Consider the following 23587-nt stretch of genomic DNA (forward strand, 5'->3'; position numbering starts at 1 on the left):
ATGACACAGGCCTTGGATACATTTTTTTATTATTTGGGGTCATATGCTATACTGTACATGGTTTCACATGGTTTTACTATCATTAAAGTGAATCTGTCTGTAGGTTTTGGTGTTTATTCTGCATAACATAAGGCAGGACAGCCTGATTTATCAGCAGATTATCACTACAGGACTAGGTGTCTTGTGCCTCCTAGTCAACTGCTCATAACAACCTACCCCCACAACTGATTAGCATCTTTATGTCAATATACAATGTACTGAGAAAGTTGCCAGGGATTATACACAGTTTAATTCCTAAGGGTACTTTGTACACTACGACATCGCAAGCCGATGCTTGCGATGCCGAGCGCGATAGTCCCCGCCCCCGTCGCAGCTGCGATCTCTTGTGATAGCTGTGTGAGAGGGAAATCAGAACCTCTGTATGACTGCAAAAGACCTTTAAGAAGACTTTGGAGTTGTTGTACTTTGGAGTCATTACTGAGACACCTGCACAAATACATCCTTCATGGAAGAGTCATCACAAGAAAACTTCTCCTGCATTCTCACCATGAAATTCAGCATCAGAAGTATGCAAAGGAACATCTAAACAAGCAAGATGCATTTTGGAAACAAGTCCTATGGACCGATGAGATTAAAATAGCCACAATTATCAAAGGTATGTGTGGAGAAAAAAGGGCAGAATTTCAGGAAAAGAACATGTTGCCAACCACTAAGCATGGGGGTGGATCAATCATTGTTTTGGGTTTTATTGTAGCCAATGGCACAGGGAACATTTCAAGGGTAGAGGAAAGAATGGATTTAATGAAATTTTAACAAATTCTTGATGTAAACATATCACCATCTGTAAAAAAAAAGCTGAAGTTGAAAAGAGGATGGCTTCTACAAATGGATAATTGTCCTATCCTAAACACATCAAAATCCACAATAGACTAGTACAAAAGGCGCAAGCTAAAGGTCTTACACTGGCCATCACAGTCCCCTGATCGCAACATCATTGAAAATCAGTGGCTAGCTACACCTCAAAAGAGCAGTGCGTGCACGACAACCCAGGAAACTTACAGAACTGGAAGATGTCTCCAAGGAAGAATGGATGAAAATCCCTCAAACAAGAATTAAAATGCTCTTGGCTAGAAATAAAAAAGATTTACAAGCTGTGATCATTGTCATAGGGGTGCTACTAGGTACTAACCTTGCAGGGTGCCCAAATGTTTGCATCTGTGCATTGCCTTTTTTTTCTCCTTTTTTATTTTTAAAATGTAAAGGATGAACATATATTTTGTCTTCAACTTGCCTAACTGTTCACAATGAGTTATTTTGACCAGCGGTGCCCAAACCATTGGATGTCACTGTATTGACTTATAATGGATGAGTCTGATCCAGAATATAGATCAAGGTTGATCATGCTGCGATTTTTACCATCAGCCCATTTGTAAAAACATTTATGTGAACTTCTCATTGACTCACATTGGTCCTTTTGCTGTGGTTATCCAGTCAGTTTTTCATACGCACAGTACACGGATGTTTAAGTTTGTCTGAACGAACCCTTAAGCAGGCTTTACATGCTACGATATCATTAATGAATTATCGTCGGGGTCACGGTGTTTGTGACGCACATCCGGCGTCATTAACGATATCACAGTGTGTGACACTTATTAGCAACCTTAAACTATCGCAAAAGCGGTCAAAATCGTTTGCTGCGGAGAGGTCGTCCTAAAACAAAAAATAGTTTTCTGCTTATTAGCAATGTTGTTCCTCGTTCCTGCGGCAGCACACATCACTATGTGTGACACCGCAGGAGCGACGAACATCTCCTTACCTGCCTCCACCGGCAATGCGGAAGGAAGGAGGTGAGCAGGATGTTACATCCCGCTCATCTCCACCCCTCCACTTCTATTGGACGCCTGCCGTGTGACGTCGCTGTGACGCTGAACGAACTGCCCCCTTAGAAAGGAGGTGGTTTGCCGGCCAGAGCGACGTCGCAGGGCAGGTAAGTGCATGTGACGGAGTTAAGCGATGTTGTGAACCACGGGCAGCGATTTGCCCGTGTCGCACAACCGACGGGGGCAGGTACGATCGCTTGCGATCTCGCTAGCGAGATCACAGTGTGTAAAGCCCGCTTTAAAGTGTATTTAAACTGGACAATAGTCTGGAACTGAACATTCCATGGAATGATTATTTCCCAATTATTGGGCTATGTAGAAGCTGCCATTTACCCAACCAACAAGCAAACTACTTGTTCACCAGATAAAGTGTTTTCAGCTGCACATTACCCTTTGGAAATAAAACATATGCTGCCAAGAACAATGATGTTCTATGTGCACAAAATGATCATTCTAATGATTGAAAAAGTATTCTGACAGTCTTAAATAGTTTATTAAATTACCACTATTTGACTTCCATATAGACAATTGGCAGTCATTTAGCAGCTGCAGTCAGCCAGTGTAAGTATATCCTTTAAATGGTGGGATATAACACTATTTACACAGATAAGGATTACTTTACATCTCCCTTTTCACTGCCCCAGAGTGCACTGTTCTTTATCATAATCTATTCATCTAATCAACTATAAAAAAAAAATTAACTCAGTTGACTCCCACTAATTACAGATGCTATATTGTTAGAGTAAAGAAGGGGTTAATAAATAGAAAAACAACGGTACATACCAGCGAAGATCCAGATATTAACGTTCTTTATTTCATCCAATGGTGCAGGTAAAAAGCGGGAGGTGAGCTGGGTGCGGGTCGCCTCAGGACGACGGCTGTTTTGTGCCCAAAAGCACTTTTACGGGTCCATTGGAATGATGGACCCGTAAAAGTGCTTTTGAGCACGAAACGGTTGTCGTCCTGAGGGGACTCGCACCCAGCTCACCTCCCGCTTTTTACCTGCACCGTTGGATGAAATAAAGAATGTTAATATCTGGATCTTCGTTGATTTGTGCCGTTGTTTTTTCTATCTATTTGCTGGCTTTATGAGAAAACTCCTCTGTTCAACGAGCACCCACGGCCAGTCTACCTCCTGGAGCGAATGGAACTAACCTACTCCTTGCTGACACCAGTGCGAGACACAGCGCGGTGGTGCAGGACCACTTCTTTCTATTGTTTGTGGCAAACAAGGGGTTAATGTCTAAAGGCCTGCCAAAATCTCAGAGTGTGGTAGTTTTGAAGAGAAATGATTGAAACAAAGACTTGTTGAGGGTTGTGACAAAGGCCGGTTTCATACATCCGGCATTTCGCCGCTTTGCCGGATCCATCACACTCCATTACAGTGCAATACAGTACAATGGCATCGCGGCAACCTCCGGTCACATGCTCCGCTCACATGACAGCATGTGACCGGAGCTTGCCGTGAAGCCATTGTACTGTATTGCACTGTACTGGAGTGTGACGGATCCGGCAAAACGGCGAAATGCCAGATGTGTGAAACCAACTTAAGCTGTTGGATGCATGGAGCGTCTGTACTTAATATGCAGTTCTGTAGCCTACTATTTGCTGTTATGTGAAAAACGCCTAAATTTATGCATGATACGCCCCTATTTCTAAGGGCTCCGCCACACATCCGTGAAAACCACGTCCGTGTAAAACGGGCCGTTTTTCGGGTCTGTTTTCCGTTTTTTATGTCCGTTTTTATGGTATGTGTGGCCTGCGTGTGTATCCCGTATGCTAGCCGTGTGTGCGTGTGGAATGTCCGTGTGTGCGTGAGTGAAATAACTGACATGTGTATGTGTTGTCCGTGTGAAATGTACGTGTGTGATGCAAAATGTCGTTACTACATGTCGGAAGACAGAGTAGCGGGATGAGAATGAACTCGGGTGAACTTCACCCGACTTCATTGTCATGCTGCGGCTCTGTCTTTGTGCCGTGTACTGATTAGCGGTCACCTGTGAAGGATTCACCGGTGACTGCTAATCCCCTGAGTGACTGAAGTGTCCCCCCCTCTCTCATACTCACCGTTCCCCGATCACCGGCGCTGCACGGCGTTCACACTGCTCCGGCGGCTTTTCCTCTTTTGAAAAAGCCGGCCGCCCATTAATCAATCTCGTATTCCCTGCTTTACCTGCCCACCGGCGGCTGTGATTGGTTGCAGTGAGACACGCCCACCACGCTGAGTGACAGGTGTCACACTGCACCCAATCACAGCAGCCGGTGGGCGGGTCTATACTGTGCAGTAAAATAAATAAATAAATAATTAAAAAAAACGGCGTGCGGTCCCCCCCCATTTTAATACCAGCCAGATAAAGCCATACGGCTGAAGGCTGGTATTCTCAGGATGGGGAGATCCACGTTATGGGGGGCCCCCCACCCTAACAATATCAGTCAGCAGCCGCCCAGAATTGCCGCATACATTATATGCGACAGTTCTGGGACTGTACCCGGCTCTTCCCGATTTGCCCTGGTGCGTTGGCAAATCGGGGTAATAAGGAGTTATTGGCAGCCCATAGCTGCCAATAAGTCCTAGATTAATCATGTCAGGCGTCTATGAGACACCCTCCATGATTAATCTGTAAGTTATAGTAAAAAAACACACACACCCGAAAAAAATCCTTTATTAGAAATAAAAAACACTAACAAAGTCCCTCATTACCAATTTATTAACCCCGACAAACCCTCCATGTCCAGCGTACTCCACGGTCCTCCAGCGTCGCTTCCAGCTCTGCTGCATGCAGGTGACAGGAGCAGCAGAAGACACAGCCGCTCCTGTCACCTCCACGCAGCTAATGAGGTGAGTAGCGCGATCAGCTGCTGTCACTGAGGTTACCTGGATCCAGCGGTGGCCGCGAGTTACCTGACTGACAGCTGCTGATCGCGCTACTCATCTCATTAGCTGCGTGGAGGTGACCGGAGCGGCGGTGTATTCTGCTGCTCCTGTCACCTGCATGCAGCAGAGCTGGAAGCGACGCTGGAGGACCGTGGATTATGCTGGACATGGAGGGTTTGTCGGGGTTAATAAATTGGTAATGAGGGAACTTGTTTGTGTTTTTTATTTCTAATAAAGGATTTTTTTCGGGTGTGTGTGTGTTTTTTTACTATAACTTACAGATTAATCATGGAGGGTGTCTCATAGACGCCTGACATGATTAATCTAGGACTTATTGGCAGCTATGGGCTGCCAATAACTCCTTATTACCCCGATTTGCCAACGCACCAGGGCAAATCGGGAAGAGCCGGGTACAGTCCCAGAACTGTCGCATATAATGTATGCGGCAATTCTGGGCGGCTGCTGACTGATATTGTTAGGGTGGGGGGCCCCCCATAACGTGGAGCTCCCCATCCTGAGAATACCAGCCTTCAGCCGTATGGCTTTATCTGGCTGGTATTAAAATGGGGGGGGACCGCACGCCGTTTTTTTTAATTATTTATTTATTTATTCTACTGCACAGTATAGACCCGTCCACCGGCTGCTGTGATTGGGTGCAGTGTGACACCTGTCACTCAGCGTGGTGGGCGTGTCTCACTGCAACCAATCACAGCCGCCGGTGGGCGGGTAAAGCAGGGAATACGAGATTGATTAATGGGCGGCCGGCTTTTTCAAAAGAGGAAAAGCCGCCAGAGTTTTTATAACAGCCGTGCAGCGCCGCGCTGGAGATCGGGGAATGGTAAGTATGAGAGAGGGGGGAACTGACCGACAGACAGCTAGAGGGACAGACAGACATAGAGACCGACCGACGGACTGAGGGAGAGAACGAAACATAAAAAGAAAAAAGACTGACATGACATGAAAAAAGCACAAAACATACAGGGAACAAACAGAGATGCGTCCGTGTCACTCGGACGTGCGCACAGACCCATTGACTTTCATTGGGTCCGTGCTGCGTGTTACGTGAATAAAACGGACATGCTGGCGTGAGACACGGCCCACAAAACGCATCACGGAGACGGACTAACGGACATAACCAAAAACGCAAGTGTAACCGCTGAGATATAGTAACATTGGTGCACGTTTGGCCGTGTCTCCAGTATACACGGAAACGGACCAAACACGCACGTGTTTCACGGATGTGTGTTTCAAGCCTAAAGGGTATAAAAGTACTGATCCTCATTAAATTAATTTGGAGAACTTTGGTAATCACAGGACTATGTTTTTTTTAAATTCTCACCGGTGTAATAGAATGAATCCTAGAAACTAGAATTAGAACAGCTCCAACATTTTGGGGCTCATCCTTGGGATATCCAGAAAACCTAAAAAACCTGAAAAAATTACCTTTTTTAGGGGAAATTTTGCGACATATATAAACCGTGGTAAGTAAGCCATTATCTAAGGCTATGTCCACACTTTGCTTTTTACCTGCTTTTTTGCTGATTTTCCAACTGCAGCGTTTAATGCCAAAATGGTTGTGTTCGGTTTTTCAAGCAAAGTCTATGGGAATTTGGGTTTCCAGTGCCCACTATGCAGTTCAAACTGCAGCCTTTTTGTTGCAGAACTTTGGTCAAAAACTCAGCTTTGCAGTGCAAAACCCAAATGGCAAAAACAATTGACATCGTTTTTACTGCGGTTTTGTGCGTTTTTGATGCGTTTTTGGTGCGGTTTTGGTGCATTGTTTCCGCAAGTTGGTCCCTGTGGTTTTTTATCATTATCTATGTCAAAAAACGCAGGTACCTGCAGAAAAGAAGTGAAATGCACATTCTTTTTCTCAAGAAATTCTGCAAAAAGAATGTTCTTGAGAAAAAAATGCAGTGTGCGTGCAGCTATTTTTTTTTCTATAGGTTTTGCTGGGGAATGTCTGCAGAAAGGTTACAACCAGTTTCTCAAGAAATTTCTGCAGCAAAAACGCAAAAAATACATGGCTAAATATGCAGTGTGTGAACAAGGCTTTAGTGTGTGTAATTGTATAAGAATGTTTAAGTTTTTACACAGTTTCTTGTATCATTGAGAGTATTCTTTTAGTGTCATGCAATCTTCCGACCAACCACAATAAGTGATATATTTCTTGCAAGCATATAATAATATTAACTAATGACACTGAATGTAGAAGGTAACCGACCTGACTGAAAGAAATTGACAGAATGCATTTTGCCCTTGATAAAGTCTGAAGTCTCTTTCTTCCATAAATGAAAATGAATTTTTAGACATCTGGACTTGGGCAATAGACTCCCACCCCCCCACCCCTTCCTTTCTCCTGTGATTTGTAGTCTGCTTCTAATTAATAGTTAGGGAAGGAATGCATATTTTAGACAAACAGAACAGATACAAAGTATAAACACTATATTTAAGGTCAGATAGAACTAAAGATTTGTTTTTTAGTGTTTTATAACAAGGTGAGTGAAGCTAGACAATATTTTTAATATTATAAACCTAGTTTTATAAGAAAACTAGAGATTGTTATGTAATAACTAAAAATGAGTTTCATAACAAACTTTGAATTATTTTAGAATGATTGAAAAATTAATTTATAAAAGGAATCCAGATTGTAAAGCTAGAGATTATACCATGGTACCAGGACTTAGCTTTATGGGTTCTGTGGGTGTCACGCTGGACACCAGGAGGTAACTGGATGAGAACTCCTGCTCTGGCCCTCAGAATAATTGCACTCTGAGCTTTCCCTCAACCCAGAGGTACACTTGATGGTAGTGAGGTCTGGGCAACCAGCATCTCCCTATCTCCTGTCCAAGGCCTTGATGTAAAACTCTCCACCCCCACCACCCTGGGGAGTCACAAAACCCCACCAGCAAATAACACAGAGGAGATAATAAAACTCATGCACACAAAAAACAAACACTTAATGAATACTTAAATTTGAAATTAAGTAGAAAATTCTAACCATAAGAAAACAGAGTTACAGATAACCTGAATTGACATGAAAGATGGGAAGAAAGCAAAAAGAGCTGGAAAAGTAAGTCATTATGTTTCTTACCATGATTTTTCGTCTCATAGTTCTTCCTGTCCAAGCTCATGTGTGTATTAATTATATTCTAAGATACCTACTCTAATATTTGGTAATTCTGAATTGTGCTATTATACTATACATAAGCTGTCAAAAGTGTTAGAATGCCTAAAGTAATATGAGTATGTGAAAAGGAATAAAATAATAAGAATGCAGATAGTGCATAATCACTTGTACTCCAGCCAAAAGTATATTACTGGAATATGTGTCGCGGGCGGGGAGGACGCCACTGCGCTGCGCTCGCTAACGCTCGGGTCTGGCGCTACTGCGATGGCTGCTCGGTGGCTTGAGCGGTGGGCCGGATCCGGGGACTCGAGCGGCACTCCTCGTCCGTGAGTGAAAGGGGTGGTTGGTTTGGGGAATTTAGTCTGTGACGCCACTCACGGGTCGTGGTGAAGATAGGCACCACCGCTGCTGATGACGGGGATCCCGGAGCGATGGTAAGGAGCAGCTGGGATGTTGTTTTCCCCCTCTGTGGGTAGGGGTTGGTGGTCCCGGGGCCCGATGATGTGACGGGGAGGCGGGGTTGGTGAGGTGCAGGGTTGCAGGGACAGTGCGGCGCGGTGCCGGATGGCACGGATGTACTCACTCAGCAAGAAAGGTACAAAGTCCTCGGTAAACCAAACGGCTGGATGGACGGGTCCTGCAGCCGGCTGCAGTGTCTCTCACCGGACAGGTAATGGCGGCTGTCTTTCCCTGCAACTTGATGTTCTCCTTCTGACTACTATGGATTCCAAACGGTAGTCCGCTCCCCAGTGTATGGGTACCGGAGGAGCCCGCTTGTCCGCAGGCACTGGCCCTTGGGTCTAGCCTTAGGTGGTAGCTGTATACCCTCACGGTGTGGGCGGTTGCCTTCAATCGGGACTTTTGCTGTTATGAAACCCCTGGGGTTCCAGTTACATTCGGATCTGACTATTGACGGCGGCTCCAAGCCTGGTCGGGGTCCGATGGCCCTGCCTGGGTGTGCTGGATTCACTTCGCTCTCCAGTCGGTACCGGCGGGCCGTCGCCCGACCCCGGTCCTACGGTTACGCGTTGCTTCACCACTCCTGCAGACGGCCACCACCATCTGCCAACCTTGCTGTCAGTGCCTGGGCCACAAACCCAGACACCCAAGTGTTCACTCCTCACTCTTCAAACTCCAAACTCTATCTGTCACTTTTCCCGCCTCCAGGCCTGTGAACTCCTCGGTGGGTGGGGCCAACCGCTTGGCTCCGCCCCACCTGGTGTGGACATCAGACACTGGAGGGAGGCAACAAGGGTTTTGTGTTTGGCTGGTGTCACTGTCTAATGGGGGTGGGGCTGTTTGTGTGTTATTTGTGACAACCTGGCTAGTCCAGGGCGCCACATATGCATAGTGTGATAGAAAGAATTGTGTTTGAAGAATATGGTTATGTTTCTTATGAGATGGTAGAAAAAATAATTGTGGATTGTCAAAATGTGAATGAATCTGTGTTTTGTAAGGATTGTAGATAGGAAATATCTAATGTTAGCATAAGTTGTAAAGGGCTGAAAAGGTCATATACCGAATTTTTTGTTTTATGAGACACACCAGATTATAAGACTTACCCCAAATTTAGAGGAGGAAAATAGGAAAAAATAATTGTTAATGTTAAAATGATAAAATGAGGGTCCGTTTTATAATCCTAGTGCGTCTTAATCCTAATGCCCACCGGGGGGGAGCTGTGGTGGTGGAGCTGGTCCGGAAGTTCACAGGAGGCAGGGTAGGCCATATTGCGAGTTCAGAGGAGGGGGTGTTGCGGCTCAATATGGTCGGTGATACAACGGGCTCGTGGGTGTCACTGCGGCAGCAGGCGTCATTGATCTGCTGAAGGGCTACGGGGCTGTCACAGCAGAGGGTGCCCTTGATCTGCCAGCGGGCTGCGGGGATGTCACTGCAGTGGAGCGACTCAGGAGGTTCACAGAACGGGGTGTCTCGGTGGCGCGTGCCATTAATCCGACTGCAGAATTGCCTGCGGTTGATGAAATGGACTTCAAGAAAATGGCTGCAGAGTCAGCACATGGGCAGATAGAACTCCGCATATAGGACTTTTCTTGAAGTCCATCGTGTCAATCTGTGCATGTGCCGCCTCCTTGGCCATTTTCTTGAAGTCCATCGCATCAACCGTGGGCGATTCAATGGAGCCTGCAGTCAGATCATTGCAGCCGACACCGACACACCCTGTCCTGTGACCCTCCTGAGCTGCTGCACTGCTCCTCCGAGCCCTCAGTTTCACGACCCTGCCTCCTATGACCCCTCTCCACCACCGCTGCCCCAGTAAGCAATATCCAGATTGTAAAATGCACCTCCATTACACCCCTAGTTTTGGGGGAAAAAAGGTGTGTCTTATAATCCGGAAAATACATAAGAGATCAAGCTAGCATATAGTGTAGAGGAGTTCATATAGGGTGGGGTCCTGAGTCCACACAAAACCAAAAGGAATACATAGAGTGTAGAAAGTCCAGCAACCGACCTTCTTAAAAATATATACATGAATCTTTATTCCAAAATTATTCCATTAAAATAAATCCATAAATGGTGGCATAGAAAATCCAGAGAAAAAAAGGGGAGGGGGGGGGGGGACAGAAACAAACGCGTTACGCGTTACAATAAATGAAATACAATAGTTTAGATCTTCAATGTATGGTTTTTACAAACATTTTTTCCTTTTTTCTACTCCCCCCCCTTTTATCTTTATGTTTAAAACACGTGTATTTTTTCTTTCTGTTTATATCGCTGTTTTTGTGATTAGATGTATTCTATAACGTGTGTCTCCATTCACCTGATTGGTGGGTTTCCCACACATAATCCGGTGGATATGACATATAACGCCACTATTGTAAATTCAGTTTAGAAACAATGAATAGCATTCTAACAGGTTTGTTTCTGTCCCCCCCCACCATTTTTTTCTCTGCATTTTCTATGTTACCATTTATGGATTTCTTTTAATGGAATAAAGATTTATATATATATATATATATATATATATATATATATATATATATATATATATATATATATATATATATATATATATATATATATATTTAAGACGGTCGGTTGCTGGATTTTCTACACTCTTTGAATCCTTACTGTTGGCAATACGATGTCCGTGCAGTGGACCTTCGGTGGGAAAAGTGAGCTGATTATCTTTCTCCTTTTTTCTAGAAAAGGAATACATGGAATGTGTGAAGAGGGAAAAAAAACCTTAAACCCTTGACTAAGGGGGTTATGGTGATGTGTCGCCAGGGAAGGGGGTACTCGCTCCCGGACGGTAACAAACGAGAATGTCACTCTGGTGGCCATTGCCCGGTCCTGTGCCCTGGGCCCCTTTTTGTAATAGGGGGTATTTTAGAGTGGTGAATAGAGTTCATGTCATGTGACGCCACCTGTGGGTTGCAGTTAAGGATAGAGAACCGCCGCTGCTAAATGTTGGTACTCCAAGAGCTGGTGGTGATTGCAGCAATGGTGTAGGTAGGGCCGTGCCTGGGAGATGATGAGGGATAATAATGGAGTCCACACCAGGTTGTCTTTAAGAGTCTCTGAAACAACCGCACAATCCAGCTCAGATCCGGTAAACAACTTCTTTATTTTACAAATAAATAAAAAAAAATAAAAAGCTTTCCTATTTATTTATGTAACATGAATCTAATTTGATTTTGTTTTCAATGGCATATCACTGGTTAATGTTTTATACAAAGGATCCAATCATAAAAGCTATGCCCTCTTGTGTCTGAATAATAACTGAATAACTGATGGTAGACTAAAAAAATGTGATTTAGCTTTAAAATGTGACTTGGAAGAAAATATACAGTGTTGATGCTGATGGTTAGGTTATCTCCAGTAAGTAAAATAAAACAACTTCTACTTTATACATTCCAATTGCCTGTATATGGAATACATATGTCACACACACACACACACACACACACACACACGTATATTTAATATTATTTTTGTATTTATTTATTTTTTTATTTTATTTTACTTTTTTTTAGGGAATATTGATCCATCAGGAGGATTTCAGGATCACTTTTAGAAAAATTATTGAGATTTATTGAACTGTATATATGAAGTATTTGTAGCGAGAAAATATAGATTATGTGTAAAAGTTACAGGAAAATAGCTAATTTGTTAGTACAGGAGACTGGTTGGAGAGACTATGCCCCCCATCTTTTCATGGAACCCTGAAAGGAAAGAAAAGACTTGTCATGGCTGTGTGGTAAGTGAGTATCTAGATCTACAACTGTGCCACATGCACTTTGTTAGAAGCTAATAATATTGTTTCATATGACTTAATTAATATTTAACAGAGTGAGTCACTATTGTGAGTGTATTGTGCCTTTTTTGGATTTATACAGTATGAATCTGAATCTTTTATTAGTGCAGAAGAGCTGTTCAGATCGTCATAAGATTTCATCTGATCTGAATTATAAATACATATATTGATAGCTAATTCCCATCTCTGCATGTGTCGTATTCTCTTATATACTGTATTTTGAACCCAGCTACATTATTATTGCTGGATTCAAAAAGGGGACAAAGGAATGGGTAGAACATGAACAGGGATAAAAAAGGAAAATGGGTCTATAAATCATTTAAAAATTTTCTGCTGATGATAATGGTTGTTTGGTAAAAATGAAAACTGAGATGAGAACTTCAGAAGGTTGTTCAACCTCAATTGCTAATGCAGATTCTGAGCTGTTTGTAGGTGTGTACTCGTAGTCGGGCTGGGGGTGCATATCCTCTGCGTTGTCACGGGGTGGCCTAGCCTGGTTTCGTTACCCCGAGGTGTACAGGAAGGAGGATTGGAGGGTGGTAGTGAGGATGGAGGTAGTAGTTAGAGGTTAAAAAAGTCTTTTAGGATGAACGTGACACCACCTGTGGTATGAGGCCAGGGATGGGCCGCCGCTGCAGGGTCTCTCGCCGGGGTAGATGTTGAGGTGCAGCCGGGATGGTGTTGCTCACAGGTGGAGTGGGATTACCCTGGAGAGGATGACAGAGGACGGGGGGTGGTGGTAGTTCCCATTGGTGCAGCACTGGGCATCGGCGCTGGTTAAAGGAGAGGCAGGTGCTGCGGTTCCAAGTCTTTTTACTCACAAGTTGTTCAAGCGCTGTCCCAGAGTACCATCCTCTGCCACGATGAGCTACAGCCAATCCCGGATCCGTCGGCGGTCACCGCCGGTGCCCGTGAAAGTCTGTTAGTGAAGTGTCCCCCGGTTGCTATCCAAAACTCGGGCCGAGCCTCCTGCTCCAAGCCACGGGCCCATAAAGAGAGAGAAAAACTAAAGGCCGCTTTATATGCTACAATAAATCTTACAATGTGTCGGCGGGGTCACGTCGTAAGTGACGCACATCTGGTATCGTAAGTATGATGGTAGAGTGTAAAACCTCCATGCAATTGTGATTGAACGAAAATCCGTTCATTGCATGCACGTCGTTCATTCCTCAAAGATTGAACGTGCGGTTGTGCAATGTTCCCAAGGCAGCACACATTGCAGTGTGTGACACCCCGGGAACATTGAACGACAGCTTACCTCCGTCCGCGGCTCCCGCCGACAATGTGGAAGGAAGGAGGTGGGCGGGATGTTTACGTCCCGCTCACCTCCACCCCTCCGCTTCTATTGGCCGGCTGCCGCATGATGTCGATGTGACGCCGAACATCCCTCCCACTCCAGGAAGTGGACGTTCGCCGCCCACATCGAGGTCGTATGGACGGGTAAGTACGTGTGACGGGGGTTAATCGTTTGTGCGGCACGTTCAACAAATTGAACATGCCACACATACGATGGGGGCGTTGCAAATCACATACGATATCGTATGCGAAATTGCAATGTGTAAAGCAGGCTTAACTCCAGTTTTCAGTGCTAGGTGTTATCCCAAGCTGTGCCCAGGAAGGTTCTCTCCAAAGTGTAATGGTTGCTCCTACTTCTACCCCATGTGGTGCCCGCCCCCAGTGATTGTCCTAGTGACTGGGGAAGTCCCGTGCTTCGTGATGGCTGGCTCTCCTGTCTGCCCTAGTCCAATCCCCTGTGAGTAAGCACCATTTGTTGTTTGTGTGTGTTTTGTGATAGCACCAGCAGATTAACCCCCTCCTGACCCGGGATAGATATTACCCCATAAAAGTGGTGTAATACCCTGTGACGCCTGAAGCCCAAGGATGCCACATCTACAGTTATTACTATAATAAGAGTCCATGCATGGGATATACAGTGACCACCAATGTGGAAGATGTATTGGTACAGGAACCACTCTTGACTTCTTGTTCTGCACAGGAGGCAGAGCTGAAGGCACTTGCTGTAGTGTGTACAATGGCAGAAGATCAGACAGTGTACAATTTCACAGTGGCACATGATTATGGCTCACCTGGAGGAGCCGCATGGATTTCATTGGGTCCTCAGATACAACTATATATAATGATTGAAAGCATCAGGCAGTTATGAGCGCTGGAGCTACCTAAGCAGTGGTTATTATGAAATTCAGGCTCATACAAAGGAAAAGTCAAGACCAAGGTAATGCCCTGGCAGACTGCTGTTAAAGCAATGGCCATCATGCTACTGCCAGAGAACTTTGTGTGTAGTGTGCAGCAGGATATACCTGTGGACTTTGAGCTGTTCAGTAAAATACAGCAGCAGTACTCGCCTAAGGAAAAAGAAAAATGGAAAAGTAAGGGATCAATGTGTATGTGTGAGATGTCTGGAGATCAGGTGAGTAGTGTTGTCTTCTCAGGTCACTCTTCCCCATGATAATCCATTTGATTCACGGTCCAACTCACTGTGCTAAAGGAGCCATAGTAAGTCTGGTGAATTAATATTGGTCAGCACCAGGCCATGGTTTAATCAGGATGCTACTGCATATGTTTCTACCTGAAGTTTCTGTGCCCTCCACAACCCAGGAAAAAAATTGTCAAAGACCTGCAAGAGCACAGCCCAAGGACATTGAACTCATTACAGCAACTGCAGAATAATTTTATATAGTTACCCAAGCTAGGCACATACGAGTATGTCCTTGTCTGTGAGAATCTCTTATCGAGATGGTCTAATATCCGGCCATGTGAAAGCTTTTAAAAGAAAACCAGTAATCAGATAGCGGATGTCACAAATTGTAAATTGATAGGGAAGGGTTGAGAGGTAATAGAAAGAGAGAACACATTTCATATCCAAGGTATTGAGGAATAATTAGAGGCATTGTTTACCCCATACCTTCCTCAGTGGGAAAATTGAGATGCTGAATGGGACACTGAAGCTAAAGATTCGGAAAATGGTTGTATAAGCAAGGAATCCATAGACTGAAAGTCCTTTCTAGCAAAAAGACAGAGCTTTCTCACTATAAGATTATTTTTGGGAGTCCTGTTAAGACAGGCTGTTATTTCTGTCAGCAATACCAGTACGTACACAGGCACAGGGACATGACAGGATAAGTCATGTCAGAGAACTACAGCAGACATTGCCATACATATATCACCCTGTTTTCTTGTCTTAACCATACACCGAAGGACTAGAGGACTAAAGCCTGGAGACTGGGTTATAGTGGAGAAGCATAGGGAAAAGTTTGAAACCTAAAGTTGATGGGACTTTCTAAGTCCAATTAACCATCCCATCCTCAGTTAATATGGAAAGAAAGAACCCTTGTAAAACACACCTCTCATGGTAAAAAGGTTTCAATAATGGCCAATACAAGTTAAACCACATAATGCATGTGTTTTGATAAGTGATTTTGTATTATGTATGTACACAATTTAGCATATGCACAAATACATCGAAGACGAGTGGAATAAAAAAAAATCAGACACTATTCAGGTTATATAAAACATATAGGAACCTTAGGTAACATATAGGGTAACAACTCAAGATATACTGAAATCTTAGATTAAAGAGTCTTTAAATTTACCAAGTGTGAATCACGTGGGGTTTCTTCCCCTCCATCACTTCTCATATTCTGGTTCTTTTCATGTTTATTTTCTATGTTATACCCTATGAAGCTATTGAAAATAAAAATGTTTATAAATTTCAATTATGGTTGTTTCTTGGGTGTTATTCACACTTGGTAAATTTAAAGACTCTTTAATCTAAGATTTCACTATTCAGGTTATAGTTGACCTGACTTGGGCCTGGAAGCAGGAGCATCGCCGGAGACAGCGCCAGGAACAGCATTGCTGGGGAGAACATCGGGGACCGCATCGCCGGTGACAGGTGAGTATCCAGAAAACACTGTGTGCAGTGACGTCCATGAGGTCATCAGAGTTCATTGGGAACACATTGGGAACACACACAGTGTCACTGCACACACAGTGTTTGCTGAATGCTCACCTGTCACCGGCGAAATGGTCCTCGAAGCTGTCCCCGGTGATGCGGTCCCCGATGTTCTCCCCGGCGATGCTGTCCCCGGCGATGATGTCCCCAATGCTGTCCCCAGGGTCAGAAGCAGGAGGCAGCAGAGCTGAAGAAAGCAGTGCTCGATACAGGTAAATATAGAAAATCTTTTTATTTCAAAGACATGTGTTTTCTCTGGTACGTGTCACACTGAAGTCACATGTATGCAAATCTGGATGACACATGTGTGACACGCGTATGACACATGTATGACCATACCAATACGTGTGGCTTGTACCCGTTTAAACACGGATGTCTGAAAGGGGCCTAAATTGGAGTTAGAACTGCTTCAACACATCTATACAAACAATACATAAAATCTCCAGGATGGCTGTCCCCATGAAAGTTTTCTTTAAAAAAATATATATTTTTTTTCTTCTTCATATGAAAAACCTCTAATTGACATTAAAATAAAGAACATTATAGGGCAAATGTATTATTACTTTTTAATTCTTAAGCCCGCTTTAGACGCTGCAATGTATCTTACAATGTGTCGGCGGGGTCACGTCGTAAGTGACACACATCTGGCATCGTAAGGTACATTGCAGTGTGTGACAGGTACGTGCGATTGAACGTTAAAACGTTCATCGCATACACATCGTACCTTTCTCTAGAATTGTACGTCAGATTGTTCATCGTACCCGGGGTAGCACACATCGCAGTGTGTGACACCCCGGGAACGATGAACAGATCTTACCAGTGTCCTGCGGCTCCCGGCCAGCAATGCGGAAGGAAGGAGGTTTACGTCCCGCTCAGCTCCGCCCCTCCGCTTCTATTGGCTGGCTGCCAAGTGACGTCGATGTGACGCTGAACGTCCCTCCTACTCCAGGAAGTGGACGTTCGCCGCCCACATCGAGGTCGTATGGAAGGTAAGTACGTGTGATGGGGGTTAATCATTTGTGCAGCACGTTCATAAAATTGAACGTGCCATACATACGATGGGGGCGTTGCAAATCGCGTACGATATCGTATGCAACATTGCAACGTGTAAGCAGGCTTTAGACAATGCAAAGTTAGACTAGACAGTTTTAAAAATAGTGACATCGCTAGCGATGGCACTGGTGAAAGCACCCGCCCTCGTCGGTTGTTCGTCACGGGAAAATCGCTGCCCGTGGCACACAACATCGCTAACACTCGTCACACATACCTTCCTAGTGACGTAACTGTGGCCTGCAAACCGCCTCCTTTCTAAGGGGGTGGTTAATGCGGCGTCACGGCGGCATCATTAAGCGGCCGCCCAATAGAAGCGTAGGGGCGGAGATGAGCGGGACGTAACATCTCGCCCACCTCCTTCCTTCCTCATTGCGGGCAGCCGCAGGTACGATGTTCCTCGTTCCTGAGGTGTCACACGTAGCGATGTGTGCTGCCACAGGAACGACATACAACCTGCGTCCTGCAACAGCAACGATATTTGGGATTAGAACGACGTGTCAACGATCAACGATTAGGTGAGTAATTTTGATCGTTAACAGTCGTTTGCGCGTTTCCCATGCAACGACGTCGCTAACGAGGCCGGATGTGCGTCACAAATTCCGTGACCCCAACGACATCTCGTTAGCGATATCATTGCGTGTAAAGCCCCCTTAAGTCTATGCCTATTTGTCGATTTACTTTGCTACCGAAATTTGCATCAAAATTGGAAGCATTTTTGCCACTAAATGTTGTAAGGTGATTCCCTGCAGGGTATATAATAAAAAACAAACACGCGCCGCCAATCTCAGTGCGTTATCAAAGTGACTCTCTGGTGCACTTTGAATGAAGTTTTTTGCACTCACCTTTTGCCACAAAACTTCAAGCATATATAATTTTTCCAAAGCTTCTTCACGCTTCTAATGTTTATCCGGGCCTGCTGCTTGCCTTAGGCGGGCTTTGCACGTTGCGACATCGCAAGCCGATGCTGCGATGTCGCACGCGATAGTCTCCGCCCCCGTTGCAGGTACGATATCTTGTGATAGCTGGCGTAGCGAAAATTATCACTATGCCAGCTTCACATGCACTCACCTGCCCTGCGACCGTCGCTCTGGCCGGCGACGCGCCTCATTCCTAAGGGGGCGGGTCATGCGGCGTCATAGCGACGTCACGCGGCAGGCGGCCAATAGCGGCGGAGGGGCGGAGATAAGCAGGATGTAAACATCCCGCCCACCTTCTTCCTTCCGTAGAGCCGCCGGTGGCAGGTAAGGTGATGTTCCTCGCTCCTGCGGCGTAACACACAGCGATGTGTGCTGCCGCAGGAACGAGGAACAGCATCGTACCTGTCGCGGCAGCGTAATTATGGAAAAGTCGGAGCCTGCACCGATGATATGATAACGACGCTTTTGCGCTCGTTATTCGTATCATCTAGAATTTACACACAACGATGTCGAAAGTGATGCCGGATGTGCGTCACTTTCGATTTGACCCCACTGACATCGCACGTGCGATGTTGCAACGTGCAAAGCCGCCCTTAAACTGATCCTGTGTTTCATCCAGCCACAGATTCCCACAGATAAAAAGGTTAAAAATGGAGTGAATCAATTCTATAGTGGCCACACTCCCCGTAGTGATGATTTTGAAACCTCTTGTCCACAATTGGAATTTATTGTTCAAAAAACATTAAACATACGGAAATAAATAAATAATAGTATCTGTTTTTTATTTCCGTATGTTTAATGTTTTTTGAACAATAAATTCCAATTGTGGACAAGAGGTTTCAAAATCATCACTACGGGGAGCGCGGCCACTATAGAATTGATTCACTCCATTTTTAACTAAATGTATGTTATTCTACACCCTTTTGCAGCAAAACCACACTTCCTTGTAGGACAAGACACAAAAGTATCTAAATCGTGATACATTTGCATGAAAGACAGTTTTGGAGCAATTATGACAGATTTCTGCTGCATTCACCTTGATAAATATCCCCCATTATGTTTTCTATGTTAATAAACATTTTATCTAGCAGGCAAAAACATGATCTCAATTTGTAAAATCGTAAAAACTATTTTGATGGGGAACAAATAAATTTCATCAACTGTGGACAAGAATAGTTTTCTTAAAACCGGTCAATTATAACTAATTAGTCAAATTTGTATCATAAGATAATTGCTATTTAAACCATTATTTATTAATCATGGAAGGAATAAATTCATTACACCATTCTGAAAGTTCAAAAATATAAAAAGTCAAAATTATTTTTCAATCAAGTCTTTCTTTTTTTTTGCCTCCGGAAATTTGACATTCATTTAAAAAATTGCAACTTTTTATTCTCAGATTCCTTCTGATACATTTCAGTATTCTATGAGACTAGTTTAACATCAGGTGGGAGAACATTTGAAACAGATTATGCAGGTAGTGTCAATGCTGGGCTTTTTCTGCTGCTCTCACATTATGTTTTCTCCAGGTGTCTGCAGCAAAATATGCAATAACAATATTCTCAGTACCGTTGCTTTTTACTAAATTTTATTTTCATGCATTTTGCACTTTAAGTAATGGATTTTGATGCAGATTTCAAGAAACATTTTTAATGCATTCTTTTTTTTTTTGCTAGGTAAAGTAAACCAATTGATATGTAAAACCGTATTAGGTAGCTTGTCTTCAAAGAAATAAACAAAAAAATGAATTTTTACATTGCTTTTTAATGACGACGCTGCATAATGTTGGCAATAGTAATAGGTTGTCTGACAGTGGATGTCTGTGAAGACAAAGGTGTCTGTGATAATATCTGTGGAGATCTCTGACCAGACAGGTTCCAGATACTTCCATGGCTTGCTGGTGACACAGACTGTGAAAGCGGGTAGAGAATATTGTGCTGTGAAGATCCAACATTTGATCTTAAGGATCCTCCTGTATTGTCAGTTCTATAGGAACCCATGAACCCAGGTGGAGAGGGCGTGATCAATGACAATCGACTTGAGCCACCTATGATTACATTTTTTTTTCTGGGTGCATTAGAAGTTTGGTCCATCAACTCAGCCTTATTGATGCTGGGAACTTGTGATACAGAAGGAGAATTTCTGTCTTCTGAATTGGCCATGAACCCAGGAGGCGAGGGCGTTACCAGTGATAATCGATTTAGACCGCCAATGTTTAAATTTTTTTTTCTGGATGCGTTAGATGTTTGGTCCATTAGCTCAACCTTATTCATGCTGGGCACTTGGGATACAGATGGAGAATGTTGGTATTCCAAATTAGCTGGATCCATGTTCCTGTATGTATTAGATGATGACTGTCGACTGTAAGACTGAGAAGTTCTCAAATTTTCTTTTATAATGTGTCAATAATCGTTGTCGATGACTATCCTGAAATTCTACAACTTGTGTAAATTCTGTTAAAAACTTTTTGCAGAGAACATTTACATCCATAAACAACATTTTTATATCAGGATCAGTCTCGTTTGGAAGTAATATTGTGCGGCAAGGAGCCTTGCAGACACTGCAGTTTTCATTATTTCCTTTCCTTAGGCATTGTTCACAGAAGACATGACCACAGCTTGTTATGGAAAATCGAGGGTCTTTCCTGCCAGGCTGCTGAAAGCACATGTTACACCGGACCAGCTCATTCATTTTGGTCTCCTTAGTATGATTGGATGAGGCATCCAGTCTGCACATGTAGGTGTCCTGTAACCAATGCCATGGCCGCCGCCTGCAGCCCCGGGCCCCGCGGGTCACTGCTCAGCGAGACATGTCAAACCCCAACTCCCACACTCCCCTTTTAATGCATTCTTTAGTACAGGAAAAGTTTGAAAAGGCGCCGAGTCAAGACCAAAATTAGTCAGTTAAAATAAACTATGAAATTTTGAGAAATAAAGTATTATTTTGGAAATGGTTATGATGCCACTCTGCATTATTTTATGCACAAAATCTGCAGTATTTAAAAAGAACCTGTCACCTACTCACCGGCGGGGCGAAGCCACATGAGCCACATGAGGTATAGGGTTAATTAAGGTAACAGAGGGCGTGATTCCATCTGTGTACTGTTAATTCAAGGTATGCATATAAGGGTGGGTTAAGAAATCTTTAATCCATCCTTATATGCATACCTTGAATGAACCTTAATTAACCCTATACCTCATGTGGTGATAATCACCCACTGCAACTTTCAGGGACTACAAGTCACAAGGTACCCTATAACCTTCATGATATACCTCCAAAAAAGTGATTATATCAAAGAAGGATTCTATATAAAATACAGTAAGAAGGGCTTGCTTTCTGTGAGTACCAAAACTGATAACTTCTGGGTGGAATTCCTTTCCATTCCTATCTCTGCATCTGCAGAATTTGTATGAAAAAATTCTCTTGAGAAAATAGCTTTTCTTCTGTGGAGTGACTTGGCGTGAAAAAGGCCTACATTTGGGCCGAAACGTCCCTAGTCCTTACCTGTTGCACAATAAATAAATATATACTAATATTTTTGCAAAAGAAAAACAAATCTACTCAGTCTCCTTTTTTCTACTTTATTCAAGAGTGAGAGTGCAGTGTCTGAATCAGTAAGAAGAGAGGAGGCATCGGGTCAAGACCAGTGACGCCCATCGGACCGGACCGCCCCGCAGGTGAGTAGGTGACAGGTTCCTTTTACAGACCGCAGATTTTGTGCATAGATTAATGCAGAGTGGTCTCACATCAATTTCCAAAAGAAAACGTTATGTCTCAAAATTGTATAGTTTATTTTAACTGATTAAGTTTTTTCTATACAGCTACATCCTTCTTTATTACTAATTTGGGGGTTTTAACTTATATAAATGTTCTGTTTTTGAACATAGGTCTAACATCTGTGGTCAAATATTGCTGCTGTAAGTGCATGAGTAATTTACTCTCTCTGTAACATGCGCTGTGCCTGCACTTGACTCCAGAATAGTTTGGGCTAGACTGTGTATTACCATCAGTTAATATGTTTATCTCTGAGCTCAGATAATGAACACTGATTTTTTAATAGCTTTTATTTTCAGCAAGCTGTACTGCGCACGCTGATAGGAAGACAAGTATAGACACAGTTTCCATCCATTAATCATAATGGCACTAATGCTTCCTAGAAAAAACTCACTGTATGCATGCCAGCCATGCACAAACAGCTCTAAACTATCCATCTATCTATCTATCTATCTATCCCGCTATCTATCTATCCCGCTATCTATCTATCCATCTATCTATCCCTCTATCTATCTATCTATCCCTCTATCTATCTATCTATCCCTCTATCTATCTATCCCTCTATCTATCTATCTATCTATCCCTCTATCTATCTATCCCTCTATCTATCTATCCCTCTATCTATCTATCTATCTATCCCTCTATCTATCTATCTATCTATCTATCTATCCCGCTATCTATCTATCTATATATTCCTCTATCTATCCCTCTATCTATCCCGCTATCTATCTGTCTATCTATCCATCTATTCCTCTATATATCCCTCTATCTATCCCTCTATCTATCTATATATTCATCTATCTATCTATCCCTCTATCTATCCCGCTATTTATCTATCTATCTATCTATCTATCTCTCTATCTCTCCCTCTATTTATCTATCTATCCCTCTATCTATCTATCTATCTATCCCTCTATCTATCTATCCCTCTATCTATCCCTCTATCTATCCATCTATCTATCCCTCTATTTATCTATCTATCCCTCTATCTATCCCTCTATCTATCCCTATATCTATCTATATATTCATCTATCTATCCCTCTATCTATCCCTCTATCTATCCCTCTATCTATCTATCTATTCCTCTATCTCTCTATCTCTCTCTCTATCTATCTATCCCTCTATCTATCTATCCCTCTATCTCTCTATCTATCTATCCCTCTATCTATCCCTCTATCTATCCCTCTATCTATCCCTCTATCCCTCTATCCCTCTATCTCTCTATCTATCCCTCTATCTATCCCTCTATCTATCTATTTATCTATCTATCTATCCATCTATCTATCCATCTATCTATCTATCCCTCTATCTATCTATCTATCTATCCATCTATCTATCTATTAATAGACGATAAAATGATGAAAATACGTCTTTAAAAAATAAGTGTTAATAGTTCTATTTCCTATCATTTAGCAAAATGCTAAATAATTACACAAAATAGGAAACTAAGTCAAATCAATTGGTGTCACGGCCCTTTTCCTTCAAAACAGCATCAATTCCTCTAGGGACACTTACACTTGCCCAAAGTCAGGGATTTTGTATGATTATAGTCGGACTGGCAAATAAAACAAGATTTTTCATGATTTGGGGAATGCCACATTTTGTCCTTCTATTTAGAACTATCATCAGTGTAAAGAAAAACAATGAGTCCTGGAAGTGATGATCCGGCCCCCGCAGAGCCCAGATCTTTTGTTCATTCTCTATTCATTTTG

At 43.3% G+C, this 23587-nt stretch overlaps 2 protein-coding genes across 5 annotated transcripts in view; both read right to left on the minus strand.

Annotated features, from left to right (window-relative positions):
• The window catches only part of CACNA1I (calcium voltage-gated channel subunit alpha1 I), a 1217075-nt gene that overhangs the window by 391380 nt on the left and 802108 nt on the right, over positions 1-23587 (minus strand). The window lies entirely within an intron of this gene.
• On the minus strand, positions 19864-20904 carry LOC142249849 (putative E3 SUMO-protein ligase RNF212). The gene is given in 2 exon segments (XM_075321785.1): positions 19864-20486; positions 20488-20904. Coding segments are annotated over 2 exon segments (972 nt in total). The 5' UTR covers positions 20838-20904; the 3' UTR covers position 19864.

The sequence above is a fragment of the Anomaloglossus baeobatrachus genome, chromosome 8, assembly GCF_048569485.1.
Source record: "Anomaloglossus baeobatrachus isolate aAnoBae1 chromosome 8, aAnoBae1.hap1, whole genome shotgun sequence".
Classification (NCBI taxonomy): domain Eukaryota; kingdom Metazoa; phylum Chordata; class Amphibia; order Anura; family Aromobatidae; genus Anomaloglossus; species Anomaloglossus baeobatrachus.